Source organism: Hakea prostrata, chromosome 3 (genome assembly GCF_041222555.1).
Source record: "Hakea prostrata isolate BN-2017 chromosome 3, UWA_Hpros_2, whole genome shotgun sequence".
Classification (NCBI taxonomy): Eukaryota; Viridiplantae; Streptophyta; class Magnoliopsida; order Proteales; family Proteaceae; genus Hakea; species Hakea prostrata.
This window is the reverse complement of record NC_142602.1, coordinates 32,543,472-32,564,225: the sequence shown is the minus strand read 5'-3', so window position 1 is coordinate 32,564,225 and position 20,754 is coordinate 32,543,472. Positions and strand designations below refer to the sequence as shown.

General features: G+C 36.5%; 1 protein-coding gene across 1 annotated transcript; it reads right to left on the bottom strand.

The window, feature by feature from the left end:
* Positions 1-963: 963 nt before the first annotated feature.
* LOC149022115 (uncharacterized) lies at positions 964-5,766 on the bottom strand. The gene is made up of 3 exons (XM_089150290.1): positions 5,495-5,766; positions 4,771-4,908; positions 964-1,364 (listed from the first exon to the last, which is right to left on the bottom strand). The coding sequence occupies exons 1-3, from the start codon at positions 5,621-5,623 to the stop codon at positions 1,176-1,178; spliced, it is 456 nt and encodes a 151-aa protein (XP_089006416.1). The 5' UTR covers positions 5,624-5,766; the 3' UTR covers positions 964-1,175.
* Positions 5,767-20,754: the final 14,988 nt, after the last annotated feature.

Here is a 20,754-nt window from a genome sequence, read left to right as displayed (position 1 = left end):
CGAATATTATATTGGAATCTTCAAGAAATAACTATCTATTTCAGGATCTTCGGTTCAAGACTTCTTGTTTGAGAACTTCAACCCAAATAAAGAACTTGAATACATCAAATTTGAACTTAATGAAAATTTCCACACTGCAGTTTTTCGAACCATTAGTGACATCATTTCCCAATTAATGCTGTTCTGTATTCTTGGTTTAAAAACCCTAGCATTCCATTGTTCTTGCCCTGCAGAAAACATTTCATTTAATTTTTACACGCTGAACTACTCACATTGTCATCACTGCCAATCTAGACAAAAGGGGCTTGTGAAATAAATCTCCAACACCACTTTTTTATATCTCCAGCTTTATGATTCCTAAGTCTAGGTTCTTCTCGAGTAGATAATAACAGGAGGAAGGAAGAGATTAGAATTGAATAAAGTCAGGAATTTCATTTTATAAATTTACAAATAATTAAACAGAAAGAAAAAACACTCGTATTCACATATATACCTTATTTTTTCCTGCGTATGCATTGGCCAATTAGAGAACACGTTGGCCTAAGACCTTGCTTCAGTCCTGCACATTTAATGCTAATATTTTTTTGCCGTTAATTCGAAATCTTGGATTTCGATCTCGAGATTTCGATCTCGACCGTTGAATATCAATGGCCAAGATCGAAATCTCGACTGAAATTTCGGCTCCAATAATCCAAAATTATGCATGACAATCATGCGATAAATGCACGGGACTGAAGCAATTTCAGTTGGATTGGGCACTATTTGTTTTTTCCAGTGACAGCATGGTACTTTCATACACTTTTCAAGGACACGGGGCTATTATTTATTTTCATTATTACTTCCCTGAAACAAAATAGGCCTCTCTTTGACTGTTGAGAATGGTGCTGGCTGCCTTTCTCAAGCTTCTTATATAGCAAAAACTCAGATAATGAGAGGATGAAATCTCAACCACCACCCATCACCTGGTAGAACAAACTGTAATATAAATCTCAGCTTAATCCAATTTATCCATTATCTGATAACAAAAATTGTAGATTCTACATCTCATATGGCCCTGCTCAACAGGGCATGCAACTAAAATATATCTTTCAACAATGATGCTCACCCAACAAATTAGAAACTATAAATTGGACAAGATTAAAAAGAAATTATCCATCATCAGCAGAATTGGTCAATTAGAAGTTACGACCAATGGAGAGCGATGCCTTCAACCGATCAACAATATGTGGCAACTGCTGGATCCCATCATTGATTGCTTGCTCAACACATGATTCCAAGCCATCAATGGCTCCACCCTTGTTCTGTTGTAGCTTGGTTGCCTCAAACCTGTCTTGGCAAACCATCAGAGACCTCTGCAACCTTTCCTGTTCCAAAGAGGTTAAAAAAAAAAAAAATGAGCCTGTTTGCTATTAGTACAGCAAACAATTCCATGTATACTTCATTCCTAGATGAGTAGACCACACATGATAGCATTGCTAACTCTCTTTAAGTGGAAAAGCATTAAAGCACAATAAAGAGATCGGCTGGCTATCCATGGACAATATTACTTTCCCCACTCCCAATAAAGAAGAGGGGAATTACATGTCACTTATTATATCATCTAATATACCTACCATTCAAGTGAGAAGTGTGTTGATGTACTTTAAGCTCTAGGGTTGGGTACCATGATTAGTATAATTGATTTATACTTCAACAAAGTTTATTAAGTGTGTCCATTAAAGAGTACCCACCACAGGCAACACAACTAAAAGGTCTTTGAAGATATAAACGATATACTGCACCAATTTGTGATAAGAACACAGAATAACTTGATCACAGACTAATGTCACAGAATAACTTGATCACAAACTGATGTGTACATGGCTTTGATAAGCTTCGAATGCTTGTTTTTCTCATCTTAAGGACAACATTAAGGTTCTCTAGATTATTTCACACCCAATATTCCAATCCAAGGACTTATCAGACATTTCATTGCATTCATGGTTCACATGTTCCAACATTCTAGTTTCTAAAATGGAAAATGTCCTGACTAAATTTTCATCTTTTCTACTATTCCATTCCCCAAACCACACGCCCAACCTTGTCTCTCCTTTTTTTATTTTCAAAAAGTTTCTTCTATTGAGACTTTCTATTTTGTGCAACTTAGGGCTAGCTATTTATAGGGCCCCAGAACTAATGGAATTTCTATTTCTTGTTTTCCAACTGTTTCGTCTAGAAAGGCTAGTTTCAACAATTGAGATAGCTGCATGTGAGAGGCCCAAGGACGAGAGCCTACAAACCCCCAAAAAGGGGGGGGGGGAGTAAAAATTATATTTACAGCCTATTAAAACTTGTTGTGATCCTGGCTGCAATGATCTCTAGTTCAAGGCTGACTTTTGCATTGATCTCATTAAATGCTATTTGCTAAGGACTACACTCAAACCTACGGCAGTAACTATTTTGAAACATTCTGCCCAGTTGCCCAATTGACTTTGTTCGTGTTCTAATATCTTTAACTGCTAATCTTGATAGGCCTCTTTACCAGTCAAACATCAAGAATGTATCTTGTATGGTGACTTGTATGCACATTGAAGATCTCAGGTTTTGACCAGCCAAATGCAAAGATATTGTCAAAACAGGTCAAGATCAGGGGGTTCCCCAGACATCTCAAGACGATGGTTTCAACACCCAAAAGTGATTGTTTTTATTTGAATTTCTGTAGGTAGCCTATTTTTGACCTCCTTAAAACTTGCACAAATCACCAAAAAAAAAAAAAAAAAAAAACTCAAAATGCTACTTGTGGTATTGTTCTTGGACACTGACTGGAAATCACAAGAAGCACCTCATAGATTCTAACACTTATACAAATGTATGTGCAATATCATCATCCTAAAGGCAATAACACTTATTTAGCCTAATAACATTTACTTAAGATACTATTCATCAATAAGAAAATACCCCCAACTTAAATCTAATAAAAAGAGATAAAAAAAAGAAAGAGGTCAACCTAGTTCAGGAACAAACACTGAATCTTCGATGGTAGATACAATTTCCAACTTATAACGCTTAGGTTTTTGCCAAGTCTGAAAATTTGATAAACCTTAATATAGTAAAAATGTTGTTAAAAATCAAAATTTAAGTAAATCAGAAGCATTGGATTTATTTTACATGATGAAGAAAGTTAAGAAACCATATAAATTGATGGAAGGGCTTAAATAGCACTGTAGACTTATGAAAGACCAGACTTGAGGAGTTCAATATCAGTTATAAAAAAGATAGCACTATTAAGAAACCACAAAAGATAAATTTAAAATGGCACCTGAGAATTCAAGGGTTTAACAGGTAGAGAAAATTATTGAATAGAGATCCAAAAATCTAGGAATGTTTCCAATTGATTTCTGATCCACCCACTAAAACCACAAGCATACTTTGAATGACCTGCAGTTGATGAATCTGAAACCACAACTATGAACTCAAGAGAAGTAAGCCCAAATCAAAAGAGTTTTCAAATTTGGGATACCAAAAATAAATCAAGACAAGTACTTGCTTTGAAGAGTTAATGGGGAAAAGGAATGAAGAACAAGAAGAAGTGGCTAAACATCCCACTTAGCCTCGAGTGGAATCCCACCATCCACTTTTGGCTTCATACCAACATGAAACTGAACCTCATAAAATAAAGAAGATGCTCAAGCCAAAATCACATTAATCAAATTCTTGAATGAGGTTGACTGTCCTTACAAACTTATATAGAAAACTTAAAAACAGACTTAAACACCAGAAGGAAAGGTCTAAAACCAATCCTTAACTAGGTAGATAAGAAAATTGACTTCACACATGAGTGGACTAGTAGAATACCAAGATAAAACACATAATAACAATTAAGAAAAAGACATTAAGACATTTATTTCAGATGCCTTGCTTCTAGACATATTATAAGCCCATTAAATGGCTCATTACAAAACACTTAATAACAATTAAAAAATAAAGACATTAAGACATTTATCTCAGGACATATTATAAGCCCATTAAATGGCTCATTACAAAACACTTAATAACAATTAAAAAATAAAGACATTAAGACATTTATCTCAGACGCCTTGCTTCTCGACATATTATAAGCCCATTAAATGGCTCATTAAAATGAAGACACATTGGAGCAAAGGGCCAACACAAGCATAGGCCAGAATTTATAACTAATGGGATTGCAGCATTTCAAGAAACAAAGAAGACAAATTTGATCAAGCTTGTCCAGGAATCATGATGATTTCAGAATCCTAATCCAAGAACTACTAATTTCTGGTCCCTGTTCAATAAAGGATTGTAGAATAGATCCACAAGATACGAGATCTATGGATTAACAGCAAAAATAAGTTTCTGGATTAAGTAAATTCTGTATATTATATATATTTTAGAAAAATTGCAGCAGTGTTGGTAGCAAGGATTTTTATAGAGCAACAGCAATGACAATGAAGCATGATTGAAGAAAGAAATATAATACTCTTTCTCTAGTCCAACTGAAACATTACAGTGCCACTTACAAAACCTTTCAAACAGAAGTATCTTAGAATGTTGTTGCTGGAGATGCTTTTGCATCACAACTTTGGCAAGAAACTTGTCACCTGGGTGCCCTTTCCACTGTCTAAGCCATACCAAGGCAACACCATGATTTTGGCTTTCCAATGGCAAGAACTGAAATCTCAAGAACTTTTCGAGAAATGTATCAACCAAAAACTTTGAAACCTTTATGGATCTTGAGAGACCAAATTGGATAAAAGAATTCTAGCAACTTACTTGAAACTTGGCCATTTCATTCTCAACCAGATTGTTAGCAGTAAGAACTGGAACACTGCAATTTTCTACGCAACTGTTTATTTCTTCTTGCCTTCTACTCCTATCAAAGCAATTGTATGCGCAGTTGAAGTACTCTTTCTGTAAGCACCACCCAAATAAAAACTTCGATTAAAATCATAATGGTTTGGAGAAAAGGGGAAAACTGTTACTCGGAATCAGTCAGATTGATGAAATTTCCTGGCGAATGAACAAGTTATAAGAGAAAGAGAATCAAATGAGGCAATAAATTAAAAGGAACGTTATTGAGGGAGAAAACAAAACCAATGGAAAAAGATAAGAAGCTTCCCACAACACACCCCCCCCCCCCCCCCCCCAAAAAAAAAAACCCCATTCCCGAGCTGTAGATCCAAAAAATCTACAAAGCGTTGAGAACCTATAAATTAAGAGACTAGCCAAATGGGGGGAAACGAAATGAGGAGAAACAGAAAACAACCCCCAAAAAAAATAAAAAAAAGGGTGAAAACCTGTAAATTCATACAGACACTGACGAAGAGAAGCAACATCAGCAACATAAACAGATTAAAAAAAAAAGTCGGTAATATCAGATATAGTGGCGTGAGAGAGAACCTAACAATGTAAACACCAGCTGCACAGGATCCAAAACAGAATGTAACCAAGCATCAAACACACAACAAGGTATCCAGAGAGAGAAGGAGAACCGAACCTGAAGAGTAAAATTGACATGGTCTTGTACTTCAGAGAGTTGATTCTGCGCTGCTACATTCACTTCGTTAAGCTTTCGTCGCAATCTCTCTGAAACTATACGTTCCTCGGCAGCCGCTATGTGATCCATCTCCACTTTCAGGATGGGAAAACACGAACAAACAAGGGAGGGTTTTGAAGGGTTTTCAACTATTGGCCGGCCTTGTGTCTTTTATTTCTTGGTAGAAAAGTTTCTGGTTTGCTCTGCCCCCAAGTTAACTTATTTCTAAGAGAAGTCTGCAAAGCATTGTGGAAATAGGAACCCGTTGCTTGAATTTTCTTTATTTATTTGGGCAAATTACGTATAAACACATTGTGTTTGTGATCAATTATATTTACTATTTCTTAAAATAAAAAAATTAATCACAGTTGGCTCTTACTCCTAAGAATTGAAAGTTATAAATGAAAATTTCTAATGAAGTATTAAGGAGGCATTTATAAGTGATATTTTTAGAGGTAGTAGATGTAATTGATTGCAAACATGGGGTCTATATGTAATTTGTCCTATTTATTTTGAGTATTGTCAAAAGCACACTTTAGAGAGGGGAAAAATGAAAAGTCTAGATATCGTCTTCATGGTTTTGAACCGTAGTTATTTAATTTCGGATTCGGTAATTATTCGGATGGAGAATTATTCAATCAATCAATTTGTCAATTCAGTCAAAAAAGCGCAAATTAAAATTTAGATGTGAATTCGGATTCGAGAATTATTCGTTTGAGAAAAAGAAAATCAAGTAAAAGATTTGGATGTTCGAGTCGAACATAGTTGTACATAAATTAACATACACAACCAACATAGAGATTAATTATTATAAAAAAAAAAAAAAATAAAAAATAAAAAATAAAAACCATGGTTTTGGATTGTACGGGTTTAAAACATATTGTGGAAGCACAGAGAACTCAGCCTCTCGAGTCTTGGCTTTATCTATCATTCTCAAGTTGAGAATCTCAATCAATCAAGAGAGAGAATTGTTGAAAAATGTGCAAAAATCTTTTGTAGAAGGAAGAATGAAAGAATCACATTAAAGATGGAGTTTTACTGTGTGTAATGTCAAACAAATGAATCACGACCCAAACCCAAAATCTTTTGTAGAAGGAAGAATGAAAGAATCACATTAAAGATGGAGTTTTACTGTGTGTAATGTCAAACAAATGAATCACGGCCCAAACCCACCAAGGGATCAGAGCCTAAGAGTGTGTAAAAATTGTTTGCAAAATGATCAAACGGGAAAATTTGTGGAAGAAAGAAGAAGAAGAAATATTAACCCTAACATGTTTGCAAGGAAAAATCAATGGTTTTTACCTTTTTTTTTTCAAGTTGTTATTAACCCTGGCCGAATTATTTGCATATAATTCTATTCTTAAGAATTAATTGTAAATTTTATTCATATGGATAAAAGTCAAGAATTTAACCTGAATCAAAGGAAAAACACAGACTAGGGAGAATAAAATGAATATCAATTACCGAGGGCTTGGCAAAACTCTACTAGGGTCGAGTCTTTATTTGTTGTCTTCGGATTGTAACAGTCTTGAAGTGGGAAGAATCCTCAATAGATCCTACCTTGAGGTAACCAAACTCGAGGAAGCATATTCAATCGCTTGTTCGGGATTAGGCAAATTCAAGATCTTCCAAGAAGACATCATAAAGAAAGAGTTTGAGAATGAGAAGGAGAAAGCCTTGGAGAAGGCCAAGGTGTGGTAGGGTCGGGAAACCCAAGGGGGTCAACCAACAGAGCCTGATCTTCAACCCTACCATGAGAGAGTATCCTCACCTCTAGGAAGACACCATGATGAGGATGGAATCGGAAGACGGATGGACGAGTTGGAGAAAAAGCTTGAAGATCGAGATCATAATGATGACTCCAATGTTGTTGATTGAGAACCCTTCTCTAAAGAAGTTATGAGAGCATCACTTCCACCCAACTTTATTATGCTAGCATTCATTCCTTTTGAAGGTCAATCCAATCTCGAAGAACATATTAGCTACTTCGAATCCATAACAGCAGTAATTGGAAGAGAGGACGAATTGTTGTGTTGAACCTTCTCGGCCTCCCTTAAGGGCACAACCATAAAATAGTTCACCGATTTGAAGCCAAGGTCTATTCAAAATTTTGGGGAGCTCGGGAGAAAATTCATTGCCCGGTTCTAATGTGGCATTAGGAATAAGAAGATAGCAGATAGTCTCTTTGCCATCAAGCAAAGATAGAATGAGTCCATCTAAGACTACCTCTTGAGATTTGACAAAGTAAATCGAGATTGAGGAACTAGATGACACAGTGGCATACAATAGATTATGGGGAGGAATTACACACCCTCGGTTGCTAGAATCTTTACTCCAAAACAAATCTAAGACCTATGCAGCCCTACTCAAAAGGTGTCAAAAGCATGCCGCGGTCTCAGAGGTTATTGAAGTTTGACGAGAAATCACCAAGGGCAATGAGATCGAAGGTCCTAATGCAAATTCAAGACAAGAACCTCTTGAAGTGGTTGGGCAAGCTACATTCTTCACCATAGGATAGGAATATGACTAAGTACTGTCATTTCCACAAAGACAACAGTCACCACATAGACGATTGTGGGGACCTCAAGGTGGAGATTGAGAAGCTTATCCAAGAAGGACAACTCAGGAAGTATGTTTGAAGAATGGAATAATACCCAGAGAAGTCCTTGGCCAAAAAGAGGTAGAGACCAAGAAGCCGATATCAAACTCTTATGTAACTATCATCTCAGTTTCAATAAAGTACTACTTTCAGTTGACTTCAAATACTTGTGTCTTTTAACACCTCTTCATGAGGATATTTACAAGAAGGCTTGAGCCAAGAGCTTCACTTGAGCACCTCTTCAAGAGGACCCTTGCGCCTCTTCACGAGGACTCTTGCACCTATTCATGAGGACTTTAATGCCTCTTCATGAGGACTTTTGCACCTCTTCATGAAGACTTTAGCGCCTCTCAAGAGGACATTAGCACTTCTTCACGAGGATGAAGAGCTCAGTAGCTCAACCTGAGCATCTTGAACTTGAGCACCTCTTCAAGAAGACATTAGCGCCTCTTCACAAGGACGAAGAAGCTAAGTAGTTCAACTTGAGCACCTCTTCACAAGGACATTTACACCTCTCCATAAAAACTAACAAGCTGAGTAGTTCAGCCCAAGCACCCATAAACAAGGACAATAATACCTCTTAAACAAGGAGATCAAGCCTGGAAAGTTCAGCCCGAGTACAATGGCACCTCTTGGAGAACTCGATTGGGGGCTTCTCAACTTGCCAGGACAAAGTCTAGAGACAGAATTGGAGTTCAGGCATGAAAGGTTGAGCAAAGAAGAATAGAAATTCAAATAAGCACCCATGATAAAGGCACTCGGCAAAGTGAACATTCCATCTATTAGAACGAAGTTGACCGCATTGAATGGGGGGCTCATGTAGTGGTAAGGAACTGGCTTGAGTACCCCTTGGTTGCTCTATCCCATACCCCCGTCGAGGAACAAGTGAAGAGCCCTCAATGGGGGACATGCAAAGAACCCTTGTGAGGGTAGACATGAAGAACCCCTATTGGGGTAGATACAAAGAATCCCTATTGGGGTAGAAATGAAGAACCTCCCCATAGGGAAAGGTACAAAGAACTCCCCATGGGGGAAAGCACGAAGAACCCCTAGCGGGGGAAGGTACGAAGAACCCTTAATGGGGTAAGTATAAACCTTATCAGGATAAATGTGAAGAACCCATAGCCAGGAAGTACCCGGGCCAGGGAGCAAGTACTCCAAATCTGGGGAACCACAATCAAATAAGCCTCCGAAAAAAGACTAAGTCAAAGGAGCTAGTTATAGAAGTAACCACCCCAGACACCCATAAAAAGCATGGGGGAATGACTCTCCGTGTAACGGCTCCATTAGAGTCCAACAAGGGAACTCCTAACGAAAGGGAACATGCTTCTTAAAGAAACTCACGCCACTCTTCACTCAATGGGAAAAATCCACGGAGTAACCGCCTAAGAGGTAACCTCAATATAAACTCAACTCAAGAGACTCACTAGGTATGAAGAATTATCTAATACTATTTTGGTTATGCTCTAAGAACCCCTCTTAGAGTCTTCAACTGTTGTGCCTAGACTAACTTGACCATCAGAGGTGGTCCGGTCACTAGGTCAGGCCTCTTTAACTTTCATTGTAAGTGTAGGCCTATCACATACTTGGGTAACATTAAAGAAGCTCCTAAGATGTCGTCCAACTACTTGGGTGGCACAAAGAAGGTCTAGACGTAGCACTTAGCACAACGGGATGCTCTGATCCCAATCGAGCTATGCGACCTTGGCAAACTATTTTCACAATCTTTTTTTGATGCGCCCAACCCCTGCTATGGGCGCTTCCCTCCGAGCTTTCTTTGTCTACCCAAATTGGAAACCTAGCAGGTCCATCTACCAAACCTATGACTGAAACTAACTTGGAAGCCCGAAAACAAAGCAATGAAGCCCAAATCCATCAAATTCAACTTCAACTTTGGCTAGGCATTCTCATATTGTCATTCTCTCATCTAAACCAGGGTTTTTCTCCTACGCTCCCCAATCTTCCGTTCGAATTGAAAAGATACATCTAGTTGAGACCCCTCCTCATCACAGAATTCTAAAGAGAAAGGTGTCAACACCTTTTTAGCTCTTGTCTCAAATGAAAAAAAAAAAAGACGAAGAAGAAGAAGCAAAACTGAGACTAAACCATCCCTCTTCGCCCCATTCCCAATTGTTGACTTGATGTTCCCCATTTATGCATTTTAAAGTACAAGCCTATAGAGCTCATGCATCTTCTTCCGAGACATACCTTTGGGCTGTCTATGCTTAACACTCATTATGTTCGAATTTATATAATGTGAACACTTGAGATATTCATGACATTTAAATAAAATATGGATAAAATTTCTTCGAGATCTTAAGAATTTTTGTAAAATTAGAAGTACCTAATTTCTGTTATTCTCAATGAAAGGAATGTAAACCTTCCAACTTTTCAAAATTGCATCATTCCTTCGATAATCATAACTTTAAAAGTTGGGATATTTCAACTTTCAGATTTTAGTCGTTGATGTCCACAATCTTATTTTAGTAACTAAAGGGTGGTGGTCTTTTTTTTTTTTTTTTTTTTTTGTTAAAAATCTAGCCATATATTTTTAGGTTAAAATAACTTTTCATGTGGTTGGTTTTTGGATGATTTAAATCGTTAGGGTTCACCCAAAAAAAAAATAATAAAATAACAAATTGTCAATTTAGGAACTGGATTTGAAACTTTTGAATTGAAATGCATAACCATGAAAAAGAAAAAACATTGTGAGATGAGATAGTTTAATCATGGCAAAAATTAATGAAAACAATTTAGGCAAAACATAATAAATTAATAAAACTACCGCCATTCAAGGAAATTCCAAAATTAAGAGGTGATTTAAAAAGGTTTCGCAATTGGTAGGCTTTAGAGGGCATTACTTCACATTTTTATTCTACCACTTAACAACTCTAAGTAAGGGTATAATATTCATTCCTCTAACCAACCAATGGTTCTAATGGAAAATGGGATGATTGTCAATTTGGCATAATTTTGGGATGTTCTTGAAATTTCCCCCCCCCCCTCCCAAAAAAAAATTACTTTCTCTTATAAATTTTGTTATGTTGAATAAGGAAAAGTATACGTACACTTGTTGGTTTTGTGGACAATTTTACCCTCCATTGTGTCAATACCAATGTAAATATGTTTTTAACGAGTAAGAGTGTCACTACAAAGAATGCATTTTGTCAATCAGGATTTGGGCAATACCATATTCACACCCTTAATTTCCACCCTATATTCAAGACGAAGACCACCTCGAGCCACTAACATGGTGGATTATCCTAAATATATAATGGAGGAAAGTCAAAGTAATGTTATCCTCTATCCTTGAGCGGGAAAGAATTGAACTTGAATTTTGGAGATAGAGTTATCTTCTTCATGTGCCAAATATAGTTAAATTTTTTATATTTTCTTGAAGAGAAAAATACAAATACGTAAGCATGTGCCATACACATAACAACCAACATGTTAAGCTTGAGTGAAAAGTGAATACGCTATGATTGTAATAGTTGTCACAGCCCGCCCAGATGGGACATAATGAATACAATAGTACCCAATGGACCACTAATGTATTACCATAACCATGCAAGCATCACATCCACAACAAAATTTTAAACGGAAAAAAATTGATAGGACCTTTATTAACTCGCAAGTAAAGAGTTCGAATTGTTCAAATGATAGAATACGACAAGTTAGAGAATCTTGAGTTATTTTGACTCGAGGATCCTAGTTTTCATTTTGGAAATTTTCTTTTTGGTTAGTTTCCTATTCTAGTTATAATTGGTGAGCTTTATAAATAAAAATCAGTTATAGGAGACACATATGATGAGTAAGGCATCCTAGTGTTTCTCCAAACATTTTTATTCTTCTTCCTTTCTGCATTGTTGTGTTCCCTTTTCGTCTATCCTCTAGCCTACATGGTATCAAAGCCATAGGTGCTCTAGACTATCTTTCTTTCAAAATTAATAATGTTCTCACATACCTATGATTCCTAGAGACTTATCATTACTGTTTTGAAAGAGATTTAGGGCTTCGTTGAGGGGGAGACAACACCTTACATTGTGTTTTAAAAGTTTGTAGAATCAATGGAGTAAAAAGAATTAGATATCCTATTTGGATGTTGTATCATTGAGATTTGTTGGTTTCCATGGAGCACAAGAGTTTGATCATCTATTTTTGTGGATAAGTAGCTGAATTTTTCATGCATAGCTTTTGGATTTGATCTATTGAGAAGTGTTTGTTTCAAAGGATTTTCTTGAAGAAGTAAAAGAGATTATGCTTTGCAACTTGAATTATCAAGTTCCTTTACTGAGATGATCTTCTTTCTTGTTCGAATTTCAAATTTTGCTAATTTCTAAGATACCTGTAATTGATTTGGTTCTATTCTAGTTCGGTTGGCTTAAGATTATGGATCAATTTTGTTTTCCCAGGTTTGGTTCCGTTGGGTTAAAATTATGATTCTCTTAGGGCCTGTTTGGTTACACGAATCCAGAGATTTGAAATCTCTGGATTCACAAATGGTAGATTTTTACCTGTTGGTTGTGTGAATCTCTAGATTCATGAAATCTAGAGATTCACATTTTTACACTAAAAACGTGAATTTGTAGATTTATGGGTATGAGGTGAAATCCAGAGATTTCATCCATACTATCAAAGCGTTAAAGATTTGAACCATAATTCAATAAATATTCTTTTAGGATAAATTTAGAAATTTCATTCCAAAAATTCAAACTAACCAAACAGTTAATTTTACGAACCATGACTCTAGAGATTTGAAGTCTGTAGATTTGAAATCTCTAAATTTTTGAAATCTATAGACTCAAGTAACCAAACAGGCCCTTACTAATTTTATTTCTGGTTTGGTTCAAACTTGTTGGCTTGGTTCAGAGCTTGATTCTACCATCTTATTGAATGGTTTAAGTTTTGGTTCAACTTCAGTTATTTCTTGTTCCAACTTGTAAGGGTGAGTTTTATTGGGGTTGTTTTGACCTATTTCTGAGTTTGATTATTTTCTGAAAATTTATAGATGGCTGAAATTAAAAATGAAAATATAGATACCATGACTAAGGTGTTATCCTCTTCCTTCCATTAGCTTACTAAGAATAAACTTGAAGGGTTCGTAATTTTCATCAATGAAAGAAAATTGTTGGAATAGTAATTCTTGAGAGAGGATAGTAGGATCACTTGATAAAAAAAAGCCTAATACTTCAAACCCTAATTGGGAGACGGTGGATGCCTGCATTTTGGAAAAAATGTTGAATTCTATGAAGAAAAGTATTGTAGACCTTATTACCTACATTGATATAGTCAAGGAATTATGAGAATCTTTGATGATCTACATTATGGTCTAAACAATAAATCCCATATATAAGCTATCCTAGGGATTCTACAAATGATAGGAAGAGTCGGCCTTGGACCTAGTGTGAGCAACTGGCTATGATGATTTTTCTAGGGGGATTGGCAAAGGAGTTTGATTCCATAAGATCTCAAGTCCTTAGTGGTGACAAAGTGCCTACCTTATCTGACACCTTCTATAGGTTCTCCAAGTCTTTAAAGAGAACTCCCATGATACCACATCTAGTGACACATTTGCACTTGCCACTCTCACAAATAACTATGGATATCGTTCTAAAGGTATTTATGGTCACAAGGCTACTACTTGTAAAAATCCCCTACCACCTCTCAAGAGTCTATAGTACATTAGTTAGGACCTGTCATCATTGTGGTCGACCAAGCCATAGTCAAAGATTTTGTTGGAAATCCCACGAAACCCCTTAGGTTGCCATCAATGCCACTACTATAGAGACCAGATCCCCCTCCCCCCCCCAAAAAAAATAAATTTATAGATAAAACTGTGAAGATATCTATAGAAGACTTTATTCACTTTACCTAGTTTTAGGCAACCCAATCTCACCATCTGCAGCTACATTTGTATAGACAAGTAATGCAACAGTCGGCCTCTCATATGCTTCTAGGCCTTGGATCATTGATTCTAGTGCCACTGATCACATGACTGGCACCTCAAGTATCTTTTCTTCTTTCTGTTCCTCCACTTCTATGGTCAACCTTGTGAATTGTTCCCGCACCACAGTTAAAGGCACTGGAATGATTCATCTTGCCCCCCTCCCTAACCTTATCCTCTATTCTTTATTTGCTAGACTTCCCCTTTAATTTTTTGTTTACTCATAATCTTACCATTGAATATAATTGTCCTGTCACCTTTTTTCCTGGTTTCTATCTCATTTAGGATCATACGATGAAGAAGACGCTTGGTAAGGGTCATGATTCTGGAGGTTTGTATTTGTTTGACATGTTTGTTGCTTGTTCGAGCATCTCTCTACACCATTAGATTCATTGTCAATTAGGTCTCCCTCCTTGCTATGTTTAAATTTACAAGATAGTCCTTTTTAGCTTATTTCTTAGTTATAATGTGAATCATGTTAGTTTAAGAAGCTTAATCATGTGAGCTATCCACCTCGGTTTGTGAACCACTCTTCCCACCCTTCTGCTTTGGTTCATTCTTATGTATGGGATTCATGTCCTATAGTTTCTACCTTGGGTTTTATATATTTTATTACTTTTGTGAATTTGACTTCTCAAGTGTTACCTAGCTTTATTTAATGAAAAATCATTTTGAATTATTTCATATATTTTGTAATTTTGTTGTAGAAATTCATACTCAAATTGACATTATGGTTAAGATTCTTCGTAGTGATAATGCCAAAGAGGTTTTTTTTTTTTTTTTGAAGAAAAATCACCTTATGGAAGTGGCACATTTTATGCTGTTTAAGATGAAGGTGCCTAAAACTTTTGGGCCAATGCAGTCTTGATTGTTTGTTTTCTCATTAATAGTATGACGCATTTTGTTTTGAAAGGGGGAATTCCATATTCTACTTTGTTTTCTTCAGTTCCTCGGTTTGCATTATCGCCACGGGTCTTTGGGAGTGTTTGTTTGGTTTGTGATCTTTGTCCTAGGTTATCTGAATTCGATTCTAGAGCTTTGAAGTGTATGCTTTTTGGCTACTCTCACACTCAAAAAGGGTATCAATATTATTTGTTTGACTTAAAGAAATATTTTGTTTCTGCCAATGTTTCATTCTTTGAGTCCAACCTTTTTCTATTGATGTTTATGTTTCTATCCTTGATGATGATGTCCCGATCACCGTTATTCATACTATTGTATCACCAAATGTTGTTTGTTCATCAATTCTAGCTGATCAAAATAGATAGCTAAATAGAATACCAATGACATCACCGACCGGATGTTACCCTTCCTACTCCCGCATCTCCTCCAATGCCATCTTCTTTTCCAGATCCAGTGGCAAGTCCTGTCCCTATTTTATCTAACCTTGATATTTTGATTGCCCTTCACGCACTTGAAGTTTTGTTTAGTTTATAGTCTTTACTGCTATATCTTATGCTAACATATCCTCCACATCCCACACTTATTTATCTACGATTGAAAACTATCCTCTCCCTAAATTAGTTATAGAGGCCTTGTCTAGTCCAAGATGGACAACTATTATGACTGAAGAATTGTCCACATTATATGACAATCATACATGGGAATTGGGGCCTTTCCCTCCCACAAAGAAAGCCATTGGGCATTAGTGGGTGTTTGTTGTGAAAGTTAACCTTGAGCTTGCTCGAAAGCTAGACACATTGCAAAAGGATATGCCCAAGTGTATAGTGTGGATTACTTGGGGACCTTTTCTCCAGTTGCTAAGATGACATTAGTTCAGATTTTGATCTCTTTATTTGGCTGCCATGTGTCAATGGCATGTCTTTCAGCTTTATGTTAAGAATGCTTTCCCAATGATGTTCTTCACAAGGAGGTTTATACGGTGTGGGTTTATTGCTTAGGGGGAGAGTGCTATGGTGTGCCGTCTTAATAAGTCTTTAAATGGGTTGAAGCAATTGCCTCAGGAAGGTTGGTTCACTTCTACGGTGTACGTACTTTGACTAACTCATCATGATAGTCACCATTTAGTATTTTATTGTTCTTTTGCTTCGGAGGTTTGTTTCTCATCATTTTTGTTGATGACATTATTATCACTGAAGATGATCATATTAGGATTGATAAATTGAAGTTATATCTACAACAACAATTTTAGACTAAGGACTTGGGAAGACTGAAATATTTTTTTAGGTATAGAATTTTCTCAATCCCATAAGGGATTTTCTTGTAGCAACGGAAGTATGTGCATGATTCGTAGACAAAAAATGGGTTGCTTGGCTCTAAGCCTCTAGATAATCTTATGGATCCTAACCTGAAGCTTATGCCTAATGATGGAGATGTTCCTGATGATCCCGAAAGATCTTGAAGTCCAGTTGGAAAGCTGAATTACCTCATTATGATTCGACTTGATCACATTGCTTTTTTGGCGTTGTGAGTCAATTTATATCGGCCACTAGGACATCTCTGTAGGATGTTGTTCTAAGAATATTGAGGTACTTTAAGAAGGCTCCTAGTCGTGGACTACTCTACATGTATAATGGTTATAGAAGAGGTGAAGCGTTTTTTGATGTAGATTGGGCTGGATCATCGGTTGATAGGAGGTTAACCACAGGGTGTTGTACTTTGATTGGTGGTAGTCTTATGTCTTCAAAGAGTAAAAACAGACTGTTGTGGCTAGGTCAAGCAAAGAGTCTTACTATAGAACTATGGCACAGGTCGCTTGTGAATTGATATAAATCAAACACATGTTGAGAGAGCTAGGCTTTGTAATCATTCCTATATGATGGTTTGGTGTGATAATCAAGGTGCTATTCACATTGCTACTAATCCAATGTTTCGTGAACGTACAAAATATACTGAAGTTGATTATCACTTTGTTTGTGAAAAGCTACAACAATGGTTTATTTCTCAAAAGCATGTTCACGGAGGAGAATAGCTGGTGGATTTACTCAAAGTCCTTAGGGGCTGCCAAAGTTCATTATATTTGTAAAAAGTTGTGCATATTTTATCTCTATGCTCTAGCTTGAGGGGGAGTGTTTGAAGGGTAGAAAAGGGCAAGTTAGAGGATATCGAGTTACTCTAACATGAGGATCCTAGTTTCCTTTTCTGAAAATTCATGTTCTAGTTGTAATCAGAGATCTCTATAAATAAAACATCACCTGTAGGAGGCACATATGAGGAGTAAGGCCTCCTAGCCGTTCTCTAAACATTCTTCTTCTTCTTCTTCTTCCCCAATGCATTTTGGTGCTTCCCTCTTCATCTATCCTCTAACATACAGAAATGATAAAATAGCTACCCAATCCTATATGTTTGAAAGAATCCTCAAAATTACATAACTCAAAGCACTGTCTAAATAAACTCCTAACTTGACTAAACTACTAAATAACTCCAACCATCTGATACACCATTGTCTATTCAAAGGGTAGAAAGTGCTAGTTAGAGGATCCCAAGTTACTCTAAGATGAGGATCTTAGTTTCCTTTTCGGTAAGTTTCTTGTTCTAGTTGTAATCGTCGATCTCTATAATAAAACATTGGTTGTAGAAGGAACATATGATGAGTAAGGTATCCTAGCCTTTCTCTAAACATTCTTCTTCTTCTTCCTCTATGCATTCTAGTGTTTCCCTCTTTGTATATCCTCTAACCTACAATAATGATAAAATAGATATCCAATCCTATAAGTTAGAAAGAATCCTCAAAATTGCATAACTCAAAACATTGTCTGAAAAACTTCTAACTTAACTAAACTACTAAATAACTCCAAACATCTAAGCCACCAAGTGAGTCTAGTAAGTGCACAAGTAGCAAGGGTGTGATGGATCATGGGCAACATCTAACTGCATTGCAGCCACAACCCCTTCTTCCACTGCGCCCTCATGTGCTCTTAGCTCGACCAAAACTTCTACACTTGTACCAGCATCTAAAAGGGGGCACCAACCACGGAATGAGTTCCACTGAACTCGTGAGGGGCACAAGCACATCCAATGCATGAACAAGCTAAATCCTAAATGCCATATAACATGCAAGTCTTCTATTTAGTAACACACGTTTATGATAGGAATCCAATCCCCTACGGGTCCATCTTCATGATTATCATCGACCAAGGGTAATGCAATCAGTCTCCTCTCTCTCATCTTGACCCTTGGAATGAAGCTTTAGAACTAAAAGGAAATTGGCGAGACTTAGAGAGCTAAAGACCTAGAGGATCGAGGGAGACCTTCAAACCCTTGGGGAAGTGATCTGAGTGCTCTTCAGGGATAGAAAATCTATTTAGATTTCTTATAGGTGTGAATGAAGTAATTAAATTTGTAACACTATGTAAATCAAATTTCTTACGGGTTTGATGAATTAATTTAAATTTTTTTAAAGTATTCTCAGAGAAAAATTATAAATATGTAAGCATGTGCTACACACATAACAATGGGCACAACGAGTGTGAGTGATAAGTAAATATGCAACGGTCGTAATAGCTTCAGCGGGTAGGGGAAAAAAAGAATGAATAGATTTCATTTGTAAAACGACAAAAATGGATGTGATGAATTAATTTAAATTTTTTAAAGTATTCTCGGTGAAAAAATTATAATACGTAAGCATGTGCTACACACAAGATAACGAACATGGTGAGTGTGAGTGACAACTACATATGCAATGGATGTAATAGCTTCAAGTGTAGAAAATTTGTACATTTCTTATGGGTGTGAATGAAATTAATTTTATTTGTAGAAAAAAAAATACGTACATTGAGTTTCTTATAAGTGCAATGAATTAATTTGAATTCTTTTCTTATAGTTTTCTCAGAGAAAAAAATTATACATACGTAAGCATTGCTAAACACGTATGAATATGGAATGGTTGTAAAAGGTTCAAAGATAGAAAATCTGTTTAGATTTCTCATGGGTGTGAATGAATTAATTTCGTTTGTAAAATAGGAGAGTAAGTTTAAATGCTGACAGTTCTAAAAGGTAAACAATAAATGATTCCGGTGTAATGATTTAATTAAATTTTTTTTTCAGAGAAAAAATCATAAATACATAAGCACGTGCTTAAGACGTGACAACCAACATGATAACCGTGAGTGAAAAGTGAATATGGAATGGTTGTAACAGGTTCAGGGACAGAAAATCTGCTTAGATTTCTCATGGGTGTGAATGGATTAATTTCATTTGTGAAATAGGAAAGTAAGATTAAATACTCATGGTTCTAAAAGGTAACCAATAAATGATTTGGGCGTAATGATTTAATTTTTAATTTTTTTTTAATTCTCAAAGAAAAAATTATAAATACCGTGAGTGAAAAGTGAATATGGAATGGTTGTAACAGGTTCAGGAATAGAAAATCTGCTTAGATTTCTCATGGGTGTGAATGAATTTATTTCATTTGTAAAATAGGAAGTAAGATTAAATATTAATGGTTCTAAAAGGTAAATAATAAATGATTCGGGTGTGCTTTGCCAAAAGTAACGGCGTCATACTTGACGACATGGCAGTTGCCGTTTGTCTTGTTACGACGTTGTTAACGACGTCAAAGAATGATAATTGTTGGGAGAGTAGACTTTCTTTCGATGACACATCCCTTTCAATTATCTACCTCGCCTACATAATTGCACCATTTTCTCGCTGAGTTTATTGAACTTTGAAATGTCCAAAATAGTAAATTCCCGATCTGCACTCCTTTATTTGAAATTATTTTTCTGAATTCCTATACATCGTGATAGGGTTGGCTTAGACCTACTTAACCCTAGCCCAACCCTTGAGACGTAAACCTAATCCAAGCCCAAGCCAACCAGGGAACTAACATACTCTCTAACTTATACTTGGTTCTATCAAGGGTATTCTTACCCTAACCTAGTTCTAATTGGTCTTGATTGAGTTAGGTAAGGTTGGGATGAGTCTGGATCAGCTCCCCGTCTAGAGAAAACAGTGTGCTCTGCTGAAGCTTCCCCAGCACACAATAGTGGTTGGGCCCACATGAGACCTACCGAGGTCCCATCTATGATTTATTTTATTAAAATTTATAATTGGGCCTCACCACCATTGTGTGCTGGGGAAGTGTCATGGGACCACATTGTTCTCTCCGATAGAAAGTTGATCCAGACTCAGGTTGGAATGGTCTTTATGAATCCTATTTCGTCCCAAGCATCCAAATTCATTTGAGGAGAATTTAACATTTTATCGATTTTTTATAAGTGAATCAGTTGATGAGATAAGATTCTTAGTACACGTTTGGTAATACTTCCATTCTAGGATATAAGTTTGAGTATGGTTGTCCTAGGCATAAAATTGAGTCATGCTTGACCTTGCCAAGGTTAATGAATTGCTAAAATCGACCCCGAAAAACCTGATTGAGATGGGTTGGGCTAAGGGTGGGTATGGGCAAGACTAGACTATGCATTTAGTCATTGAATTTGAAAGGCTGGATGGGAGGTTTTTGGGGGGAGGGGGAAGGTTTGAACCCAACACCTCTTTGGACTTCTGGTTTCACAAAAGATGTTGCCATCATTGTGTTAGAAGTACATCCACACAGCCTAAGACTACATAGCCTTGTTTTTCTTTGTAATCAAATGTGCTGCATAATTTTACTTGTTCATATATCAACATCTTAGAATTCATTTGATATTTGAATCTGTTTGTAGTGATAGTAAAAGATGATGAATGAGTAACTTTGGAAAAGACGAGGACAAGGGT